General features: G+C 45.7%; 1 protein-coding gene across 7 annotated transcripts in view; it reads right to left on the reverse strand.

Moving 5' to 3' along the window:
• The window catches only part of DOCK3 (dedicator of cytokinesis 3), a 301,031-nt gene that overhangs the window by 38,299 nt on the left and 245,939 nt on the right, over positions 1-16,793 (reverse strand). For 5 of the 7 annotated variants that reach the window (XM_018038222.1, XM_018038219.1, XM_018038218.1 and 2 more), the window contains exons 26-35: positions 16,571-16,717; positions 14,423-14,521; positions 12,506-12,600; positions 10,524-10,599; positions 9,953-10,053; positions 9,647-9,705; positions 7,425-7,573; positions 3,168-3,253; positions 737-763; positions 516-611 (exon numbers count right to left, since the gene is read on the reverse strand). In XM_018038222.1, coding sequence (XP_017893711.1) covers positions 516-611; positions 737-763; positions 3,168-3,253; positions 7,425-7,573; positions 9,647-9,705; positions 9,953-10,053; positions 10,524-10,599; positions 12,506-12,600; positions 14,423-14,521; positions 16,571-16,717 — 935 coding nt within the window. The remainder of the gene's footprint in view (positions 1-515; positions 612-736; positions 764-3,167; positions 3,254-7,424; positions 7,574-9,646; positions 9,706-9,952; positions 10,054-10,523; positions 10,600-12,505; positions 12,601-14,422; positions 14,522-16,570; positions 16,718-16,793) is intronic. The other 2 variants (XM_018038221.1, XM_018038220.1) reach the window with 2 other exon arrangements.

Raw genomic sequence — 16,793 nt, forward strand, 5'->3', positions numbered from 1 at the left:
GGGATCTTCCCAACTCAGGGGTCCAATCCATGTCTCCTGCATTGCAGGGAGATTCTTTACTGCTGAGCCACCAGGGAAGTCCAAACAAGTACAAGAGTTCTGCACTGGGTGATATTTCTCTGCCCACCTGCCGTACGGCTCTGAAGAAGGTCTGCACTAAGGTTCCCCCTTACTCTGGAGACAGCCCTTCTCCTCCTCTCTGCTGTGCCCACCCCTCTGAGGCTTGACTTTTCTGGATGAAAAGCCAGATGGCTACATGTCCCTATGACACCTCCAGGGTACATGTGCCCATGTATCAGGGTTAAGCCTAGGAAATCCTGGCCTACCCCTGAGAGAAGGCTTTCACCCCTTCCTCCTTGGCTATCAGGAGATTCCTAATGACTGGTGATGGCACACAATACCAGATCAGCCCTGCCTCTTGCGGCCACGTGGTTTCAATTTTAAGGTCAGGGGATCCTTCTGCTGGGGAGAGCACGTGACCAGAGAAGAGGTCAGGTAGGTTCCTGAGAAGATACCTGTAGTCAAGAAGGCGTTCCATGAGGCGGGTGACTGAGGTTACAAAGGAAATGCCGGTCTCGCGCCATGTCTCCTGTTCAACCTTCTCCAGCAGGCTATTGATAGAAGCAAACAGAACGCACAATTCGTGAGCCTCCCGGGGGCACCAGAGTAAGGTCCCAGAGCCCGGGGGGCCTGTGATGGATCTGGAGACTGCAGACTTACCACATGGCAGTCTTACCTGGGGTAGGGCCCAAACAGCTGGGTTCTACTCCATGCAGCAGAAAGCAAAGACAAAGCAATTACTGAATGGACAGCAACAAATGAACATGTCTTCCATTGTCCTGTGTGAGCTCTTAAGGATGCCCCTGAGCTGAGGGAGAAGCTTCAGAGCCCCAGCCCCTGTAGGGGTACACACTTTGTTCTGAGGAAGCAGCTGAGGACTAGTCCACTGAGGGAGAGACCTGGCTTTGCCAACTGGCTGACTGCCTGTATCACTGCTCAGAACCATCCTCAGCAAACACGCTGACCAGCCTTTTCATGTAGACCAAGGGTAAGACTGCAATCAGTCTTGAGGGTGCAGCATGACGGGCAGAGAGTGAGTCCAAGAGTTATACCTGGTCATCTCCACTGTCACAGAAGACTTAAAGAGAATATGGCCAGAGCCAAGAGATGCATGCCTGGGTCCTTTTCTCACTTCTCAGCCTGCGCTCCTATTATCTTCAGGTAGGCTCTGACTTCTCCAAAGAACCTGGCTTCTGAGATGCTCTACCTTCCCATTGACGATCCCAGGTGCAGGTCTTACTGCTGACCCCTTTATACACTGGCCTGAGCTCCCTGAGGTCATGAGAGTCCCCTAGAGTGGAGGGCTCAGCCAGGGACCGGCAGTGGGGACTCACACCCATAGCCTGACTGTTGTCAATGCTGTGGTGATGCCAACTGTCTTCCTTGCCCAGAGCGTCTAACCTGAGATGGGGCCTCTGAGAGAGTGAGGGTTTCCCAGGTGACCCACGTTCCTAGAGCAAGATGGCAGGATCACTGGTTCTCACCTCTGAGCTGTGTGGGAAAAGCTACTGTGTACACATTTCCCAAACTATGTTCTACAGAGCTCTGCTGTCCTGGGGGACAGACAGGTGTTCTGTGAGCAAACAAGCATGAAAGTGGTGGATCACTACACCCTCCTCTGAAGAGATTTTTCACACCTTTCTGCATATTGAAGGCTTTGAGAAGTTATATAATACAGAGCTTTGTTTAATTTTCTTTCACTGAGTCTTTTCTAAACTGATTAGCCCATGATCTACATCCCCCAGTGTACATACACAAACATCTTCTCCTGAACACAAATTGGGAAATGCTGCTCCACGGTTATCAGTGGCTTTTAGTTCTCAGACATGACTCAGAAGAGTTTATGAAACACTTCTTTATCAGGTAATTACTAACTCCAAGTTATTTTTGTGCTTTTTCCTTTGTAGTAAAATCATCAGTGAGTGGTTTAGGAAGAGACTTCGTTTCCTTATTTCCATAATTAGAAACATCTCTGGCCAAAAGAGAAATCCTAGGGATGGATTCATTTTCACAAATTAAAGTTACTTAAGTTTCAAATGAATTCACATTTTATTGCATGACTCATCAAGGAACAAACTACATAACGCAGGGTACAGGAGAAAGATTTCCCCCTCTTGAAACTGGAGCATCTGGGTGGTATCCCCAGACATGCTTCTTAGTGGCCATGCAACTGAGGGCAATGCCACCACCTCTCCAAGCTCAGCTGCATTATTTTTTACTCATCAGGATACTCTCTGCCCTGCCGACCTCACAGATGTATTGTGAGGATTAAATCAGAAATGTCAACATATTTTGTCCACTGTAAAGTTCTAAGCAAATGTACAGTATAATTAACAGAAAATATGTTATAAGCTTATCTTAAAAATGCTAAAGCTAGAAAATCTCACAGCTGGAAACAATGAGTGAGATGGGAGGGGGCTCTAAAGCTGTAAATGTCTTCACATTTTGCTTTTCGGGAAGATAAAAAACCCAATTTATTGTCTATGTGGGAGGACCACAGCTCTCCCGAGTCCCTCCTTTAGACTGAGCCCTATAGCTGGGTCCTGTCAGGTTTTGTGGCCCCATCAACTCAGGACAGAAGCCATACCGGTGGACCTGGGACCCTTGACAGTCAGTACAGCCACCCTGTTTCACAAGTGAAACTGGTCTGGAAAGGGGATGTAACTTGTTTAAGTCACAAAATGCATGGTAGTATTTTTCAAGCTGACTGTACAATCTTACAAAGCTGAGATTTAAACCCCTTCCCCTCCCCAAAAAAGGCCAGCGCTGAGCCCTCATTGAGTCCCCATGAGCTGTTTGCCCAACTAGGATACAGCACATGGTATGAAGACATATGATGATCCTTTTCCTATTGGTAAACCCAAGAGCTCAGAGTTACTATCTGTGTCTACCTCTTTCAGTTAATTACGATAATCCCTGAGAGAGCCTGCTGTCATGAAGTCTCTTTCTTGTTGACAGAGGTGAGCATTGCTACCACCAGCAACAACCTGGGTCTCTCCTGATACCCACGCTCTGAAGCCTGCCCAGAACAGGCTGCACCCCTACCCTTCATTAGCCCACTTCACCCTCTACCCCAACATGGGGTGCCTCGGGCTGAAGCAGCTTACAGCAGACCGAAGAGCTCCCTGTAGCTCTCATCGCCTTTCCCTTCTGACACCATGCTGTCCAGCTTGTCAATCAGCTCGGCCTCCACCTAGAGGGAAGCAGAAATTTTGAAAACCCGAAATGAGCTCAGGGGAAGGAAGCGAAATCCAGCCCTCTGTGATGGGTAAGGAGACGCTGGGGAACTGCTTCCTGCTTTTGTTATTGTACCAAAGAAATCCTGGAGAAGGTGGGATCTCACCTAAAGCACTGGGAAGCCACCCTGTCTCCCCCCATCAGGAAGGGCTCCCACTCTGGGGGTTTAAGTAAGAGCTGGAACTTACATGTACATCTCAGATACTCTTTTCCCAGACTAGGGGCAAAAGGCAAGGACTCTCTGGAAAGAGAAATATTTTGGATCCCAAAGAGGCCTTTGTCAAGTGTTGTTTTTCATTCTTAAAAATTCTCACTCAAGAGAATTTGTATGTATAAGATATACTTGGTTAGAACTTTACCCTCCATCAGCCAGTCACAAAGGACGCTTGCTGGGGGCTGGTCCTCATATTAATGGCTGACATTCGTTTGCACTGAGGGAGATGGGTTTCCTTCAGAGATTGTCCTTGAGGAGAAAAGGCTCCATTCTTTGTCCTCACAGGACCTAGAGCCCCTGGACTGCTGCTGCCCCTGCAGCTGCCATGTCACTAGGGGCCCTGCACTTGTAACTAGATTCTTAGACTGTGAGGAGAAACGCTGTGTCCATTCCTAACTCACCAATTTGCAAGGTGGGTTTCAACAGTGCTCAGCCACTTTCCTAATAGGCCTCAATACATTTACTCTGAAGTGAGAAATTAGTTGTAAAGTGATATAAGATAAAAAAAAATCTTTTAAAACTGCTCATTAACCTTTGAAATGTGGTCCTGTGCAAGTATTTGTATATTTTATATCAACAAAAAATGGCATGGCTCCATTTAATAATGAGCTATAACAAAAGGCATTTCCTCATTCTACACAGGGCCAGAGTCCTAAGGCAATGAAGTAGTAAAAGAATAACTGAATTAGAAAAGTCATTGAAAGCAATTATGGCTTTTGAAATCCTATCAGTGGAAAATGAAAATGGATGAATAAATATGGCCCTTTTATAGCGGTCTGCTACGGCCAGGATGGAGATGGTTGTACATCTACATTTGGCCTCTAATGAGTCAGCTGCTTGAATATACTTTTTGGAAGACACACAAAGTCTGAGGACTGCAGTCCTTGGGATTGAGGTCGTCTGCCTTCCTCTGTGAGGAGAAAAGGCACCAGGCAAGGACTTGCCTGGGGTCATGCAAAGTCAGGTAGGGATCTCTCTTCACACACGCAGGTATAGGTTGTGCTTTCCAGAACAGGGCAAAGGTGGGAGGGGACCTGGAGCAGCAGAGGGTACAACGGTGCAAAAATGGGCACAGCCGTTTCCTGGAGTTCTCAAAATAGCTCCCTGGCCAGCAGTACCAAGTCACCAGAGATCTTATTAGAAACACAAATTCCCAGGCTCCACTGGATCAAAAACTCAGGGGTTGTGGGGGGGTCAGCAATCTGTGTTTTTACAAGCTCTCAGGTCGTTCTGAGGCCTATTCCAGGTTTAGAACTTCTGTATTAGTATGAACTGGTGATGGAAGGATTTAGGAACAGTACTTCCTCACTCTCTGTAGTGCTGATAAAGGGAGAAGTTACTAACAGAAACTGAGAAATCTAAAACACGACACTAAAGATCAATGTATGCAAAATCCATGTCTTTAGGTTACACAAAATGCTAAGGTCTTCAAATATAACGTCATAATTGGTGATACTGAACATTTCAGGTCTGTGGAGTTACTTTTATTTTATAAAACCAATGTTCTTGAAAAGAAAAGGTCCATTTTCATTCCAATCCCAAAGAAGGGCAATGCCAAAGAACATTCAAACTACTGCACAATTGCACTCATTTCATATGCTAGCCAAGTAATGCTCAAAATTCTAAAAGCAAGGCTTCAACAGTACATGAACCAAGAACTTTCAGATGTTTAAGCTGGATTTAGAAAAGGGAGAGGAACCAGAGACCAAATTGCCAACATCTGCTGGATCAGAGAAAAAGAGAATTCCAGAACATCTACTTCTGCTTCGTTGACTATAAAGCCTTTGACTGTGGAAAATTCTTAAAAAGAGATGGGAATACCAGACCACCTTACCTGCCTCCTGCATTGACTATGCTACAGCCTTTGACTATGGATCATAATAAACTGTGGAAAATTCTTCAAAAGAGATGAGAATACCAGACCACCTTACCTGCCTCCTGTGAAACCTCTATGTAGGTCAAGACGCAGCAGCTAGTACTGGACATGGAACAATGGACTGGTTCAAAATTGGAAAGGAGTACATCAAGGCTGTATATTGTCACCCTGCTTATTTAACTTATATGCAGAGTACACCATGCGAAATGCCAGTTGAATGAAGCAGAAGCTGGAATCAAGATTGCCGGATATACAGATGACAGCACCCTTATGGCAGAAAGTGAAGAGGAATTAAAGACCCTCTTGATGAAGGTGAAATTTTTATTTATGGAAGGAGAGTGAAAAAGCTGGTTTAAAACTCAACATTCAAAAAACTAAGATCATGGCATCCGGTTCCATCACTTTATGGCAAATAGATGGGGAAAAAGCATAAACAGTGACAGAGTTGGACCATAAAAAAGACTGAGCACCAAAGAATTGATGCTTTCAAATGGTGGTGTTGGAGAAGATTCATAAGAGTCCCTTGGACTGCAAGGAGATCAAACCAGTCAATCCTAAAGGAGATCAGTCCTGAATACTCATTGGAAGGACTGATGCTAAAGCTGAAGCTTCAATACTTTGGCCACCTGATGTGAAGAGCCAACTCACTAGAAAAGACCTTGATGCTGGGAAAGACTGAAGGCAGGAAGAGAAAGGGATGACAGAGGATGAGATGATTGGATGGCATCACCAACTCAATGGGTGTGAGTCTGAGAAAGCTCTGGGAGATGGTGAAGGACAGGGAAGCCTGGTGTGCTGCAGTCCAAGGGGTCGCAAAGAGTTGGACACGACTGATCGACTGAATAACAACAAAGATAATTGATGCAATCATACTGTTCTAAGTGAAAGAAGTCAGTCTCAAGAGGCTACAGTCTACATGATTCCCTTTACATGACATTCTGGAAAAGGCACAATGACAGTGATGGAGAAAAGATCAATGGTTGCCACAGGTTAAAGGTAGGGGAACAGTTTGACTATAAAGGAGTAGTGAGATGGAAATTTTAGGAATTAAAAAAATTTTTTTAAAATCTTGATTGTGATGGTGGTTACATGACTTTCATGTGTCTGCCAAATTTACAGAGCTGTAAATCCCAAAGAGTGAATTTTACTCTTTGTAAATATAAAAATACATAAATAAAAATTTAAAAATTACTGTTTGCCCTGTCTGTTGTCAGTGTTAGAATCACTCACTCTAAGACCACTGGTTTTCCCCAGAATCACAGAGTTGGCAGGGAGCTTAGAGGGGAGTGATTACAGTCCCTAAGGCAACAGAGAACTCTCCCCTAGAGGACTCCAGGGAGCTTCCGTTTGAGAACCACCAACAGAGAGGACCTCCGCATCTCTGAAAGCAGGCCAGCTGATAGCAAATCACTTTTTGCGAGCAAGTTATTCCTTTTATTGGCTAAAATCGGTGTTACCACCACTGTTTTCTATCTGTTGTTCCTAGTCCTATTCCTTGGAGCTACAGATACAAGGGCAGGGGCCCTCTCCTCCACTTTAGGGGTGGCAGAGGAACTGCCCAGAGGCACAGCCTGAAGCCACTCGGTCAGAAACCAAGCACTTATCCCTCATGGGCCCAGCCCTCTGTGCAGGAGTCTGTGAAGTTCTCAGCTCTGAAAAGTTTTCTGGTCTGGGCTCTAGCCACAGAAATGCCTGGACCATACACACTGGGGAACCTCCAGAGAGAAAAGACAACATACTCCTGGGAGTGCCCTCTGAGTGAAGTTGGGAGGTTACAGTCTCAGTCACTCTCTCCTTGATCAGAAAAGTCCTTTCACATGATGCGGTTCCTTTCCTCTGATTCTTCTCTGGTAGCACTTCATGAAGAAAATCCACAAATCACTTCTGGCCAGCAAGGGAGGGAAGCCCTTGGATGGGACTCAAGACAGCCAAGAACGACAGCAGAACTACAGCCTGGCCATCTGCATCATGTGTCAGGGCAAAAGGGGTCCATTCCAGGGAAGAGTACCCCTAACACCACTGGGGGGTGGGTCTCACCTGTTTGAAGTTGCCGTTTTTCCTCTGCTCCCAGTCCATCATGTCGTGAAAGATGGGAATCATGATATTCCGCACTTCAGGCTGTGGGACCAGTGTCACACCCAGGAATGGGCCAATCATTCCCGGAATGAAGTGGATCTTATGTTCACCTGAACAACACAACCCAGCAGATAAAAGTTTATGCTCCAGCCACAGAAGCTTCCCGAGTAGGGCCAGAGCGCTTGATCTGACCTTCACTGGGAGCATCAGAGAATACAGAAAGCTCTCCTCTGTGGGCTTCTGAGATAGTCCCTTCCCTTGGCTTTTTAAGAGTTTGCAGACTAAATTGGCTCAGTCCAGTTGAAAGAAAATTCAACAGGCACAAGTTCTTTCCAAAGAATTTGCTGGGAGGTTCTACAAAGTATCTGAAAATCATTCTGAGGTCAAAGAGCAGAGTCACTACTCTAGATAGAATAGGATTTCTGAGTACCTTGCAATAGTTTCCAATAGTCTGTTCACAGTATTTACTCAGCAAGGAAAATTCATCAATTTCTACTTAAATACATTGTACTGACCCTGGGGTTTCTGCCTGTAGCCCAGAGGCATTTAAGTGATGAGGATGTTCAGTCTGCTAGAGGTCTGAGGTCCACAAGGCTTTTCATCATCAGTGCTCAAATGTGCCTAAGAGTCCCCTCTTGAGTTAGCAGGAGGCTCCTGCACAGCCGTACCTTGACAGACTGGCTGAGAGACTCTCTACGTGTATCTCCGATCCCACCCCTTGCCTTCACATTGCATTTTTGATGGTAGCACTATATTTATTCAAACCAGCTTGGCTCATCTCTCAATTTTCTTAATGAGGCCTGTCCATGGGAAGAATGTGATATGAATTTCCCTGTGACTAGCCTGTCATTTCGGGCATGTTCCCAGAATCCAGGGCCAGTCTTCAAGACTATGGGACAGAACTTGTCTCTTCCTTGTAAAGGTGAAACAGAGTGAACTGTCTTCCAGAGCTCTGTTTTCCGTCCTTCAGAGACTCAGGGGACAAACTGTGGGCCTGTGCAGTGACTGTTAGCATCAAGCAAAATCAGTTCCTGAGAACTAGAAAATATCATTTCCACCAAAAACAATGAGGTAGCAATGGCTTTCTTGGGGGAAATCTGACATGGTTTTTGAATTCTTCCATGTTGAAAGCCTACCTAAGGACCAAGTGTTAGCTAGCCTGGAGGCAGATTCTGCATATTCCAATCTTGGTATTTGGTATAGTGCTGGTCCCTTGTGTTTCTGGGAATTTCAGAATCAACTTCAGGGTGAACATTTATATCTGGACTGTGCTGGATGCAGAGGGTATGAGCACTGAAGCTAGAGAGCTGGTTTGGGGAAATGCAGCCCCACTCAGGGATGGAAGGCCCCAGGGCTGGCAGAAATGCCTTGCATCTCGCTTGCTGCTTCTAGGGTTGTGACTAGGATGACTGATGGAGGACTATGAGATTTTATGGCCATCCTTCCTAAGACTTCAGAGTTAAGAGCTTAGTTGAAAGCAGTTCTCATTGGGAAGAACAGCAGGAGCTTCTCTGGCATCCAGGCAGGCCTATCTAAGCAGCTGACAGAAGCAAAGGACAGCCCACCTAGTTACCAGGGCACCCCAAGGATTCCACCAAAACCTGACAATTTCAAGATTCAAAGTGCTGGATATTAAAGAAGCAGCAAAGAGAAGCTGTCGAAAGAAAGGAGACTAAAGTTAGTCTCACCTAGATGCGGCAGTTCCCTTCATACATGCACCTGGCAGCGGGAACCTTGTCTGAATGCCTGAATGCCAGAGACCCAAGGAGGGTTTCAATCTTTACTAAAAAGAACAGCTGCCCTTGCTCATGTGCTGACTGTGCTTCTGGGCCTGTGACATCTGGACTGGGACATGGACAGCCCAGAGGATCTTATACTCTTAGAGCCTCAGACTTATATTCTTACAGCCTCATCTTCTTTTTCTCCTTTTGACTTTTGTTCTCAAAAAAGGGTCTGTGCATATGTATCGCTGGGGTCTTATTTCTCAGCTTAACTCTCCCTGCCAAGGGCTTTGTGCACATGTGCTACACTATACCATCCATCTGAGGTGTTATGCTAAAGATATGTGAAGATCTCTTGGGTCTGAATTAACATTCATAAAACCTGGAGGAAGTCATTAGTCTTGTAACTTCTTATTTGGCTACACAATATGTGTAAGGGAAGAGTGTGGAGAAAAGACCTACCCAAATTCTGCCACATGCTGAAGAGTTCATAAGCCATCATCACACGCATGTCCCCATACCTGGGAATAGAACACAGGAAGCAACTATGAGCACAAGAAGGTTCAGGAAGACAGGAGGCCAGGATTCAGCTCTGTTTCTAGCGTTTTCCAAAAGACAAAGTCATTTTGCTCTCAGTTGAGCTCTTACACTTGGCTCCTTGGGAAGCCACCTCAATGAGAACCTTGTGGACGTCTCTAGGAGCCCTTCCTGGAAACATAACCCCATCTGGGCACATGTAGGAAGATGGATAAGAGACATATGTCTTACTTATCTAGAATTTTCTTCCTCTTGGTGGAAGTAATGATTTCTAGCTGAAGGCTTGGCTGATTTATGAACAGAACTGCCAGGCTAAAATAAGAATTCCACACCTAGAGAGAGAGAGAGAGAAAGAGGAAATATGTGACAGCCTGAGTTCTTAACCTTGCAAGGAGAGATTCTAAATATATGCATGTAGCGCAGAATTCATTTCAGTGTTAAGATCTTGGTTTTTAGAAAAGTATTTTTACAAACAGGACTTTCCCCTGCTTTCTTGACTTCTCTGAAACCAACAGTGTTGATTCTGGACTGGAAAACAAACTCATGGGTTTCTGGCTCCCAGCACCTCCAAGAGGGGTTTCTTAGGTTATACTCTAATCATTATCAAGCCTGGAAGCTGTTTGATACTATGCACAGATAAAGAAAGCCCCTAGCCACCTATCAGACACTTAGCTGAATCCTTCTCAAATTCCTGACCTACAGCTGTTTTAAGTAAAACAAAAACAAAAATAAAAACAGGGAGTCTGGTTTTTGGCTTTCTGTGGTTATTACAAAGATAGTGACGGATTTCAGGAGCTCCTACCTTGAAGTCGAAGTCTGTCTCTGTGAAATTCTTGTGCAGCGCAGAAGACAGGTACTGGACAGTGGTGACTATGATACTGCAGGGGACAAGGCGTCGGAGAGTTAAAGGGCTGGCACTGGCACCCTGCAGCTTAGCACTCGCGGTCTGCGGCCCATGTGCAAGCTTCCTGAGTACAAGAAGCTCTCGTGTAAGATGTGACTTTAAGGGAGAAGGATGCGTGTGCGTGCTCAGCTGTGTCCGCCTCTTTGCGACCGCATGGACCGTAGCCCACCAGGCTCCTCTCCCTATGGGATTTCCCAGGCAAGAATACTGGAGGGGGCTGCCATTTTCCTCTCCAGGGGATCCTCCCAACCCAGAGATAGCACCCATGTCTCCCGCATTGGTAGGTGGATTCTTTAGCCCTGAGCCACCTGGAAGCCCATGTGAGAGGAATACATGGCACAAACACCACAAAAAAACCCCTGTGGAGAAGTGCCCTACTAGTGGGTTCTAGACCAAGCTCTGCTGATATCTGGTCTTGGGACTACTTTTCTTTGGCCACAGTTTCCCTATAAAAGGAGGGGAGTAAGGTTTCATGGTTCTTTCAGGCTTCTTCCAGTTCAAAGAGTGATTCTAGTATTGGGATCTTAAGAAAATGAACCTGTATTATGACCAACAGAGAACTTAGAGTATTATTCTATTACTCCACTTGATAACAGGGATTTACAGTTATTAAATCTCTACTTTTATCATATACTGTTATTTTCATGTGTAAGTAATTTGACCTCAGCCTTTGATCTAGAATATCACTCTCAATTTTTGCTTGGGCACATTTAAGGGTTAATGGGAGGCTGGCTTGCTAGAGTCAAGAGCACAGGTTAAGGGAGAGAGAAAGTGAAGCGCGACAGGTGAGTAAGGGTTTAATTACCAAGGGCATCGGATGCCTGGCAAAGGAGCTTACACCTAACAATGACCACCTAAGCTTTGGTGCAGAAGAGGGGCAAGGCAAAAACAGTGCATTAGAGAGACTCATTACCAGCAAATAAATTTGAAAAGTAAAAGCCTTGAAAGAAGAGGCTTGCTCCTGCAGAATGGGCTGGAGAGCCTGATGTGCTGAGTAGAACTAAGAGACAGAAACAAGAGGGGGTCAAATGGAAAATCCACTATTTAAGGAAATATCTCTGCAACACTGTTTATAACCATTCTTCTGTTCTGTATGAAATGTTTGCAGTTTAGAAAAAAAAGAGCACTATAAAACGTACAGAGTAGAAAGACCATCCTGACACCTTGCTAATAAATCTGACACAAATAATTTCACTACATTCTGCATAATGCCTACATAAAAGGCCAATCAGAGGGAGGAGGCAGTAGGCTAGAGAGTGGATGCCAAGTGGCCTTCTCCTGAGTATAGGGGGACCCAACAAGCAAACACCCTACCACCCACATGGCTTGTTCGCTTTGCCAGTGAGAAGCACAGGGCAGAAATATGAATGGGGCAGACAAGTGGGGTCAACCTTGGAGTGAATTCTGTGGCCAGTGTCAGAGGTGGGCAGAGCCTCGTAGTCTTGGGTGGGTAATTAGCACTAGCTGTGGAGGTTGAGCAGTGTCTGGCAGACAACACAAATCAAGTCAAGAGGAAAGCTTGTGATGCTGCCTGAAACCACAGAGCAACAGAGGCCAATGAGCAGGCCCTCCTGAGGCAGGAGCCCTCCTCTGGTATCACAGTTCCCATTCATAAAAGTTCCTTTCCTACCCTTACCAGCACACCATCTGTCAGGCACTTAGACTCTACTTTTGAACTATCTTTGACTATTTCTCCTCCTTGAACTTTGGTAAATAGCAAAGTCTTGCTGACTGTGCTTCCAAACACTTTCACATTTGAACCCTCTCCTCTCTGTCCCCACAGCTTTGACCTTGACAAGTTTCCATCTTGCTTCTTCTCTCACATGTAATAGTCTGGGGACAGCTGCGTTGAGGCTGGCGCAGGGCCCTTCCACACTCACTTGCTTGTAAGAAGTCTCATCACCATCCAGTCCCGAGGAAAGACACTCATCTTCATCAGGTTCCGGAACACGCAGAATATCTTCAGCAGGAATTCCTGGGCCGAGAGGAAAATCTGATGTGAGACGCCCCCTCTACCACTGCAGCACATACCTCCTCAACAGGTTCTCTGACCTCTAGATCATGAGAATAGAGAGGACCAGTGGGTGACACTCTGGCTCCCTTCACGAGTTGCTTTTCTCCTAGAGGGCTGCGTGGCAGTGAGGTCTGGCCACTGCCGCAGGCCAGTCCCAAACTGGGGAGAAGAGATGCAGCTCTATACCTGCTCAGCCCAGTGCCTAAAGGCCAAAACACAGGAGGTCCAGCAGACATGGCATCCAAACCACTGGTCTCAATCTGTGGGGGATGGCCCCTGAGCACTTGATTGTAAGACTTGTTTTCTTGGGTGTTGAGAACACATGGACTGGAGAAGCACTTCAGGGACAGATGAGAAAGTATCTCCAAAAATGTGCTTCTCCATGAAAGCAATGAGAACAGTGCAAAGACTGGTTAATGAAACGCTTGCTGATTCAGGAGAATCAGTCTCATTTTCTGTGGGAAGAAGAAAATAAACAATAACTAAAAATTTTAAAAATTTAAATGGCAGTAGAAGCTACTTGAAGAACAAAAGAAGAGTTCAAAGTGGCTGCTTTGCGGGAGTAGTAGGTAGACGTGGTGAGGTTGAGCCAAGGAACCAGTTTTATTTACACACTTTGTAAGATGCTTTGGCTTTTAAAATCGTATATACATACTGCTGTGATAAAAACAAACATTTAATTGAAAAGTAAGAGAATGATGCTTCTGATTGAGAATTGGTTAGTGACCTTCTCTCTCTCACAAACATACACACATACAATGAAAATGATCTAGAAGAGTCAGGACTGGATTTTCAAGCTCTACACCCCAGCTCAAGCATTGCTTGACCTGTATATGAGCTCCAGGCCCTGGTTAACTTATGGCTCACTTCAAGGGCTGTCAAGTTCATCCCTCTGAGAAGACACGCGGGCCTCACTGCAGTAAGTTAGGGATAACAATCTACAGAGACCCATATCTGTGGAAAGGTAGGCCAGATCAAACACCAGAAAGTGTTAGTGATACTTTAATGTGTTAGTGATACTGATTAACTCATATGATTAATAAAGATTACACAAATGGAAAACAGTATAGTGCACTACTGTGAAATATTGACAAGTGACTTGACTCTGGATGGAGGCGAAGTATAGACATAAAGTTTACAACAGTTCCTTTATCCAAGGATGAACTCAGTAGCATGCTCTAATGCAAACACACAAGCCCTTGGAGTCTGCCAGCAGCTGATACCCTTCAAAGTTTGGGAACACTCTCCTGTCATCTGGACCATGGGCCCATTTCTCTGGACTATCTGTCCCTCAGTGCTCTAGATCCAGAGTGATAGCCAATGGACAGTGTTTGTATTTGCTTTCTACAAATATGAATCTTTCAGAAATACATTTTACTGAAGAAAAGTTGTCATTATTATTATTATCACTACAGTTATTAAACAGTGAAGCCTGTTTCATGGGTAACCTACAACTCAACTGCTGTGTTTATAAGAGAGGGAAGAGTCCTGGTTGACTGATAATCAGTGTGGCCCAGAGAAGTGTCTCTTAGAGGCACATGGTCACAGGTTGCGATCAGTCAGGGAAGACTTGCCAGCGTTCCTGGGGTCTGGCTATATGGGAACACTGCTGGCTATCTGCTTTTAGAAGCCATATAGTCAGCTGTAAAGCGAGGCTGGTAAATCTTCCACTCTCAGCAGGGCAGGCCACTTGCACTTCTCTATTGGCAGGGGGAAAAACTGCTGGGCAGTCTTAGCTGCGTGCTTCCTTTCCTGGGTGAAAGGTCAGTGTTTCTCAGCCTACCTTGAGCTCATCTTTGCTCTGGAAGTTGTCCAGGAGGTGCTGGTAATGCGTGTCACACATCTGGCGGAGCAGCGAGAGAAGGCAGGACACATACTCACCCTGGGGAACAACCCAAAATACACTTAGCAAAGCCAATCACAAGAGCTGTGTTCCCCCAATCCACAGAGGGCAAGGAGAGAAGGAAGGGTCTGAGATGGCCCCAATGATCATGAGAGGGAAGGTGACAACTCTGGCCCTGAAAATGAATTTTCTTTTCTGCTAAAGGGGTGCCTGGAGGGCTTGGGAATTTTAATAAGACTGCTGCAGCATGGGGCTAATTGAAAAATCTTAGCCCGTAAGAAAGAAGTACAGCCAAACGAGACAGATATTCTAGTTTTTTCCCTAGGGAACTTTTGGCTGCATAGTCCTTTGCCATTATACGCTGCCAGGGCACCATACTAAAGTCTGGAGGGGTCCCTGGGAACAAGGAGCTCAGACTTCTCTGGACAGAATTTGGACTCTGCCCATCCCACTGGGCTGGAGCAGTCTTTATACAAGGATCTCCTCTGGGAACTCCCAGAGCTGACATGTGATTGCTGGAGATGGAACACAGTAGATCAACATGACCCTCAGGAAAGCAGAGGAGTCAAAACTGACCTTTCTGAGAAGATGAGCTAACGGCTTTAAAACTGACCTTTCTGAGAAGATGAGCTAATGGCTTTAAGTAAAAATTTAAAGATTAAAAAAAAATGAGTCTTTAAAATTTCTTCAGGTTCCAACTGGGGTATGCAGATGAAAACCCTGGCTTAAGGACTCCAAAGACTTTTACCATCTCTTGGAAACTTCTGTCATGGGGCAGCTGAGCATGGTTTCCTCTTACAAGGCTGCCTTCTCAGAAGAGATGGAGGGAAAATGACTTCATTTGGGCAGTTTTCAAATGTTTTTAAGTTTGTGGGACTATGACAACTCTTTTTTAGTCTCTCCAATCCTTTTGTGACTCATGAAATTATTAGACATACATGTATGCAAAATATATACAGGTACATGAACCTCAGTTTTATCTGAAGAAATGGACATAAGCCATAATTTGTTTCGAGAATCAGATGCATTAATGTACATAAAGCATTTAAGTAAAAAGGCCAGCACATAAAGAAGTGCTCAATAAACTGTTGTTATCTTCATTAGATGTATATGAAATAAATCACTTCTTTAGTATTGCTAGTGAGTTACTGTTTATAAAGTGCAAAAGCAGGGTCTGGCCCACAGCCAGCACTGCGTCATTGCTGGTTAGAAGGATGGGCTACCAGGACATGCCAGGGAGCATGTTGTTACCTATAGTGAGAGTATCCTGCGTAGGAGTTCCTAAGGGAGCAGACGTTCTTTCCAAGCCCATATGGTCTTGAACACATCTGCTCTCTGCTCTCCCTAACTTGATGGAGCTTGACTTGCTCCCGCAGGAGCTTTTCTACAAAGGGATCACTGTAGTCTCCCAACTGCCAACAGGAAGATCCCCAGCAAGCTGTTTATCATGTCCCAACATCAGGGCTAAGAAGTGCACACTGCATAGGAACAGGGGGGTCTGGGGGGTGTCTCTCTGCCTCTCCTGCAAAGCTCTCCCAGTCTGTTTCTCTCCTAGTTGGATCATGGGAGATCACTGTCCAACAATGCCAGTGTCATTCTACCTCATCATGTTTTCCCTGATGCTCCACATTTAGATACAAATACTGTGAGCGACTGAACTGAACTGAACTGAACTGTGGCCAAAAGCAACTAATTTGTAGGTACAAGCAGACTGTGAGAAAATTACTGTGGTGCACACATCACTGGCGAGAGCCTGCTCCTAGAAGGAACAGTCGACAGCTGTCACCTTCATTCTCTGCTTTATTCCATATTACAGAAAGTGACCTGGTCCAAAGGCAAAGGCCAGTGGAGACTGTGTGCAGGAAAACAGGACAGGAAGCATCCCTGGGCCTGTCCCTAAGTACACTCCTCTGAGCATGAACGTAGCGAGGAGATGGAGTCCGACTGGAGAGGGGAAAAGGGCAGCATGCGGACAACCATGCAGGGAGGGAAGCTGAGATGAGGGTGGTGTGATGTGAGATGAGGTTCCGTGTGGAGGAGCCCCGGGTTAGAAAAGAAAGCAAGAAAACCTGAATGTTAGTTACTAACAGTGATCTCCGCTGTGCACTGCGGGCACCGCTGCCCTCTTACCGCCTCCTGCGCATGCGATTTGCTCATGATGGTGAGCAGAGTCTGTAAGAGCACGTCCAAGAGGCTTTCCACCATCATTTCTACCTCCTCCATGACATCTGCCTCCTGGAGCGAGCAGTGAGAGAGCACAGCGTCAGCGCCAGGCTGGCTGACGCGCAGTGGACAGTACTTACTACATCAG

Source organism: Capra hircus, chromosome 22 (assembly GCF_001704415.2).
Source record: "Capra hircus breed San Clemente chromosome 22, ASM170441v1, whole genome shotgun sequence".
NCBI lineage: Eukaryota > Metazoa > Chordata > Mammalia > Artiodactyla > Bovidae > Capra > Capra hircus.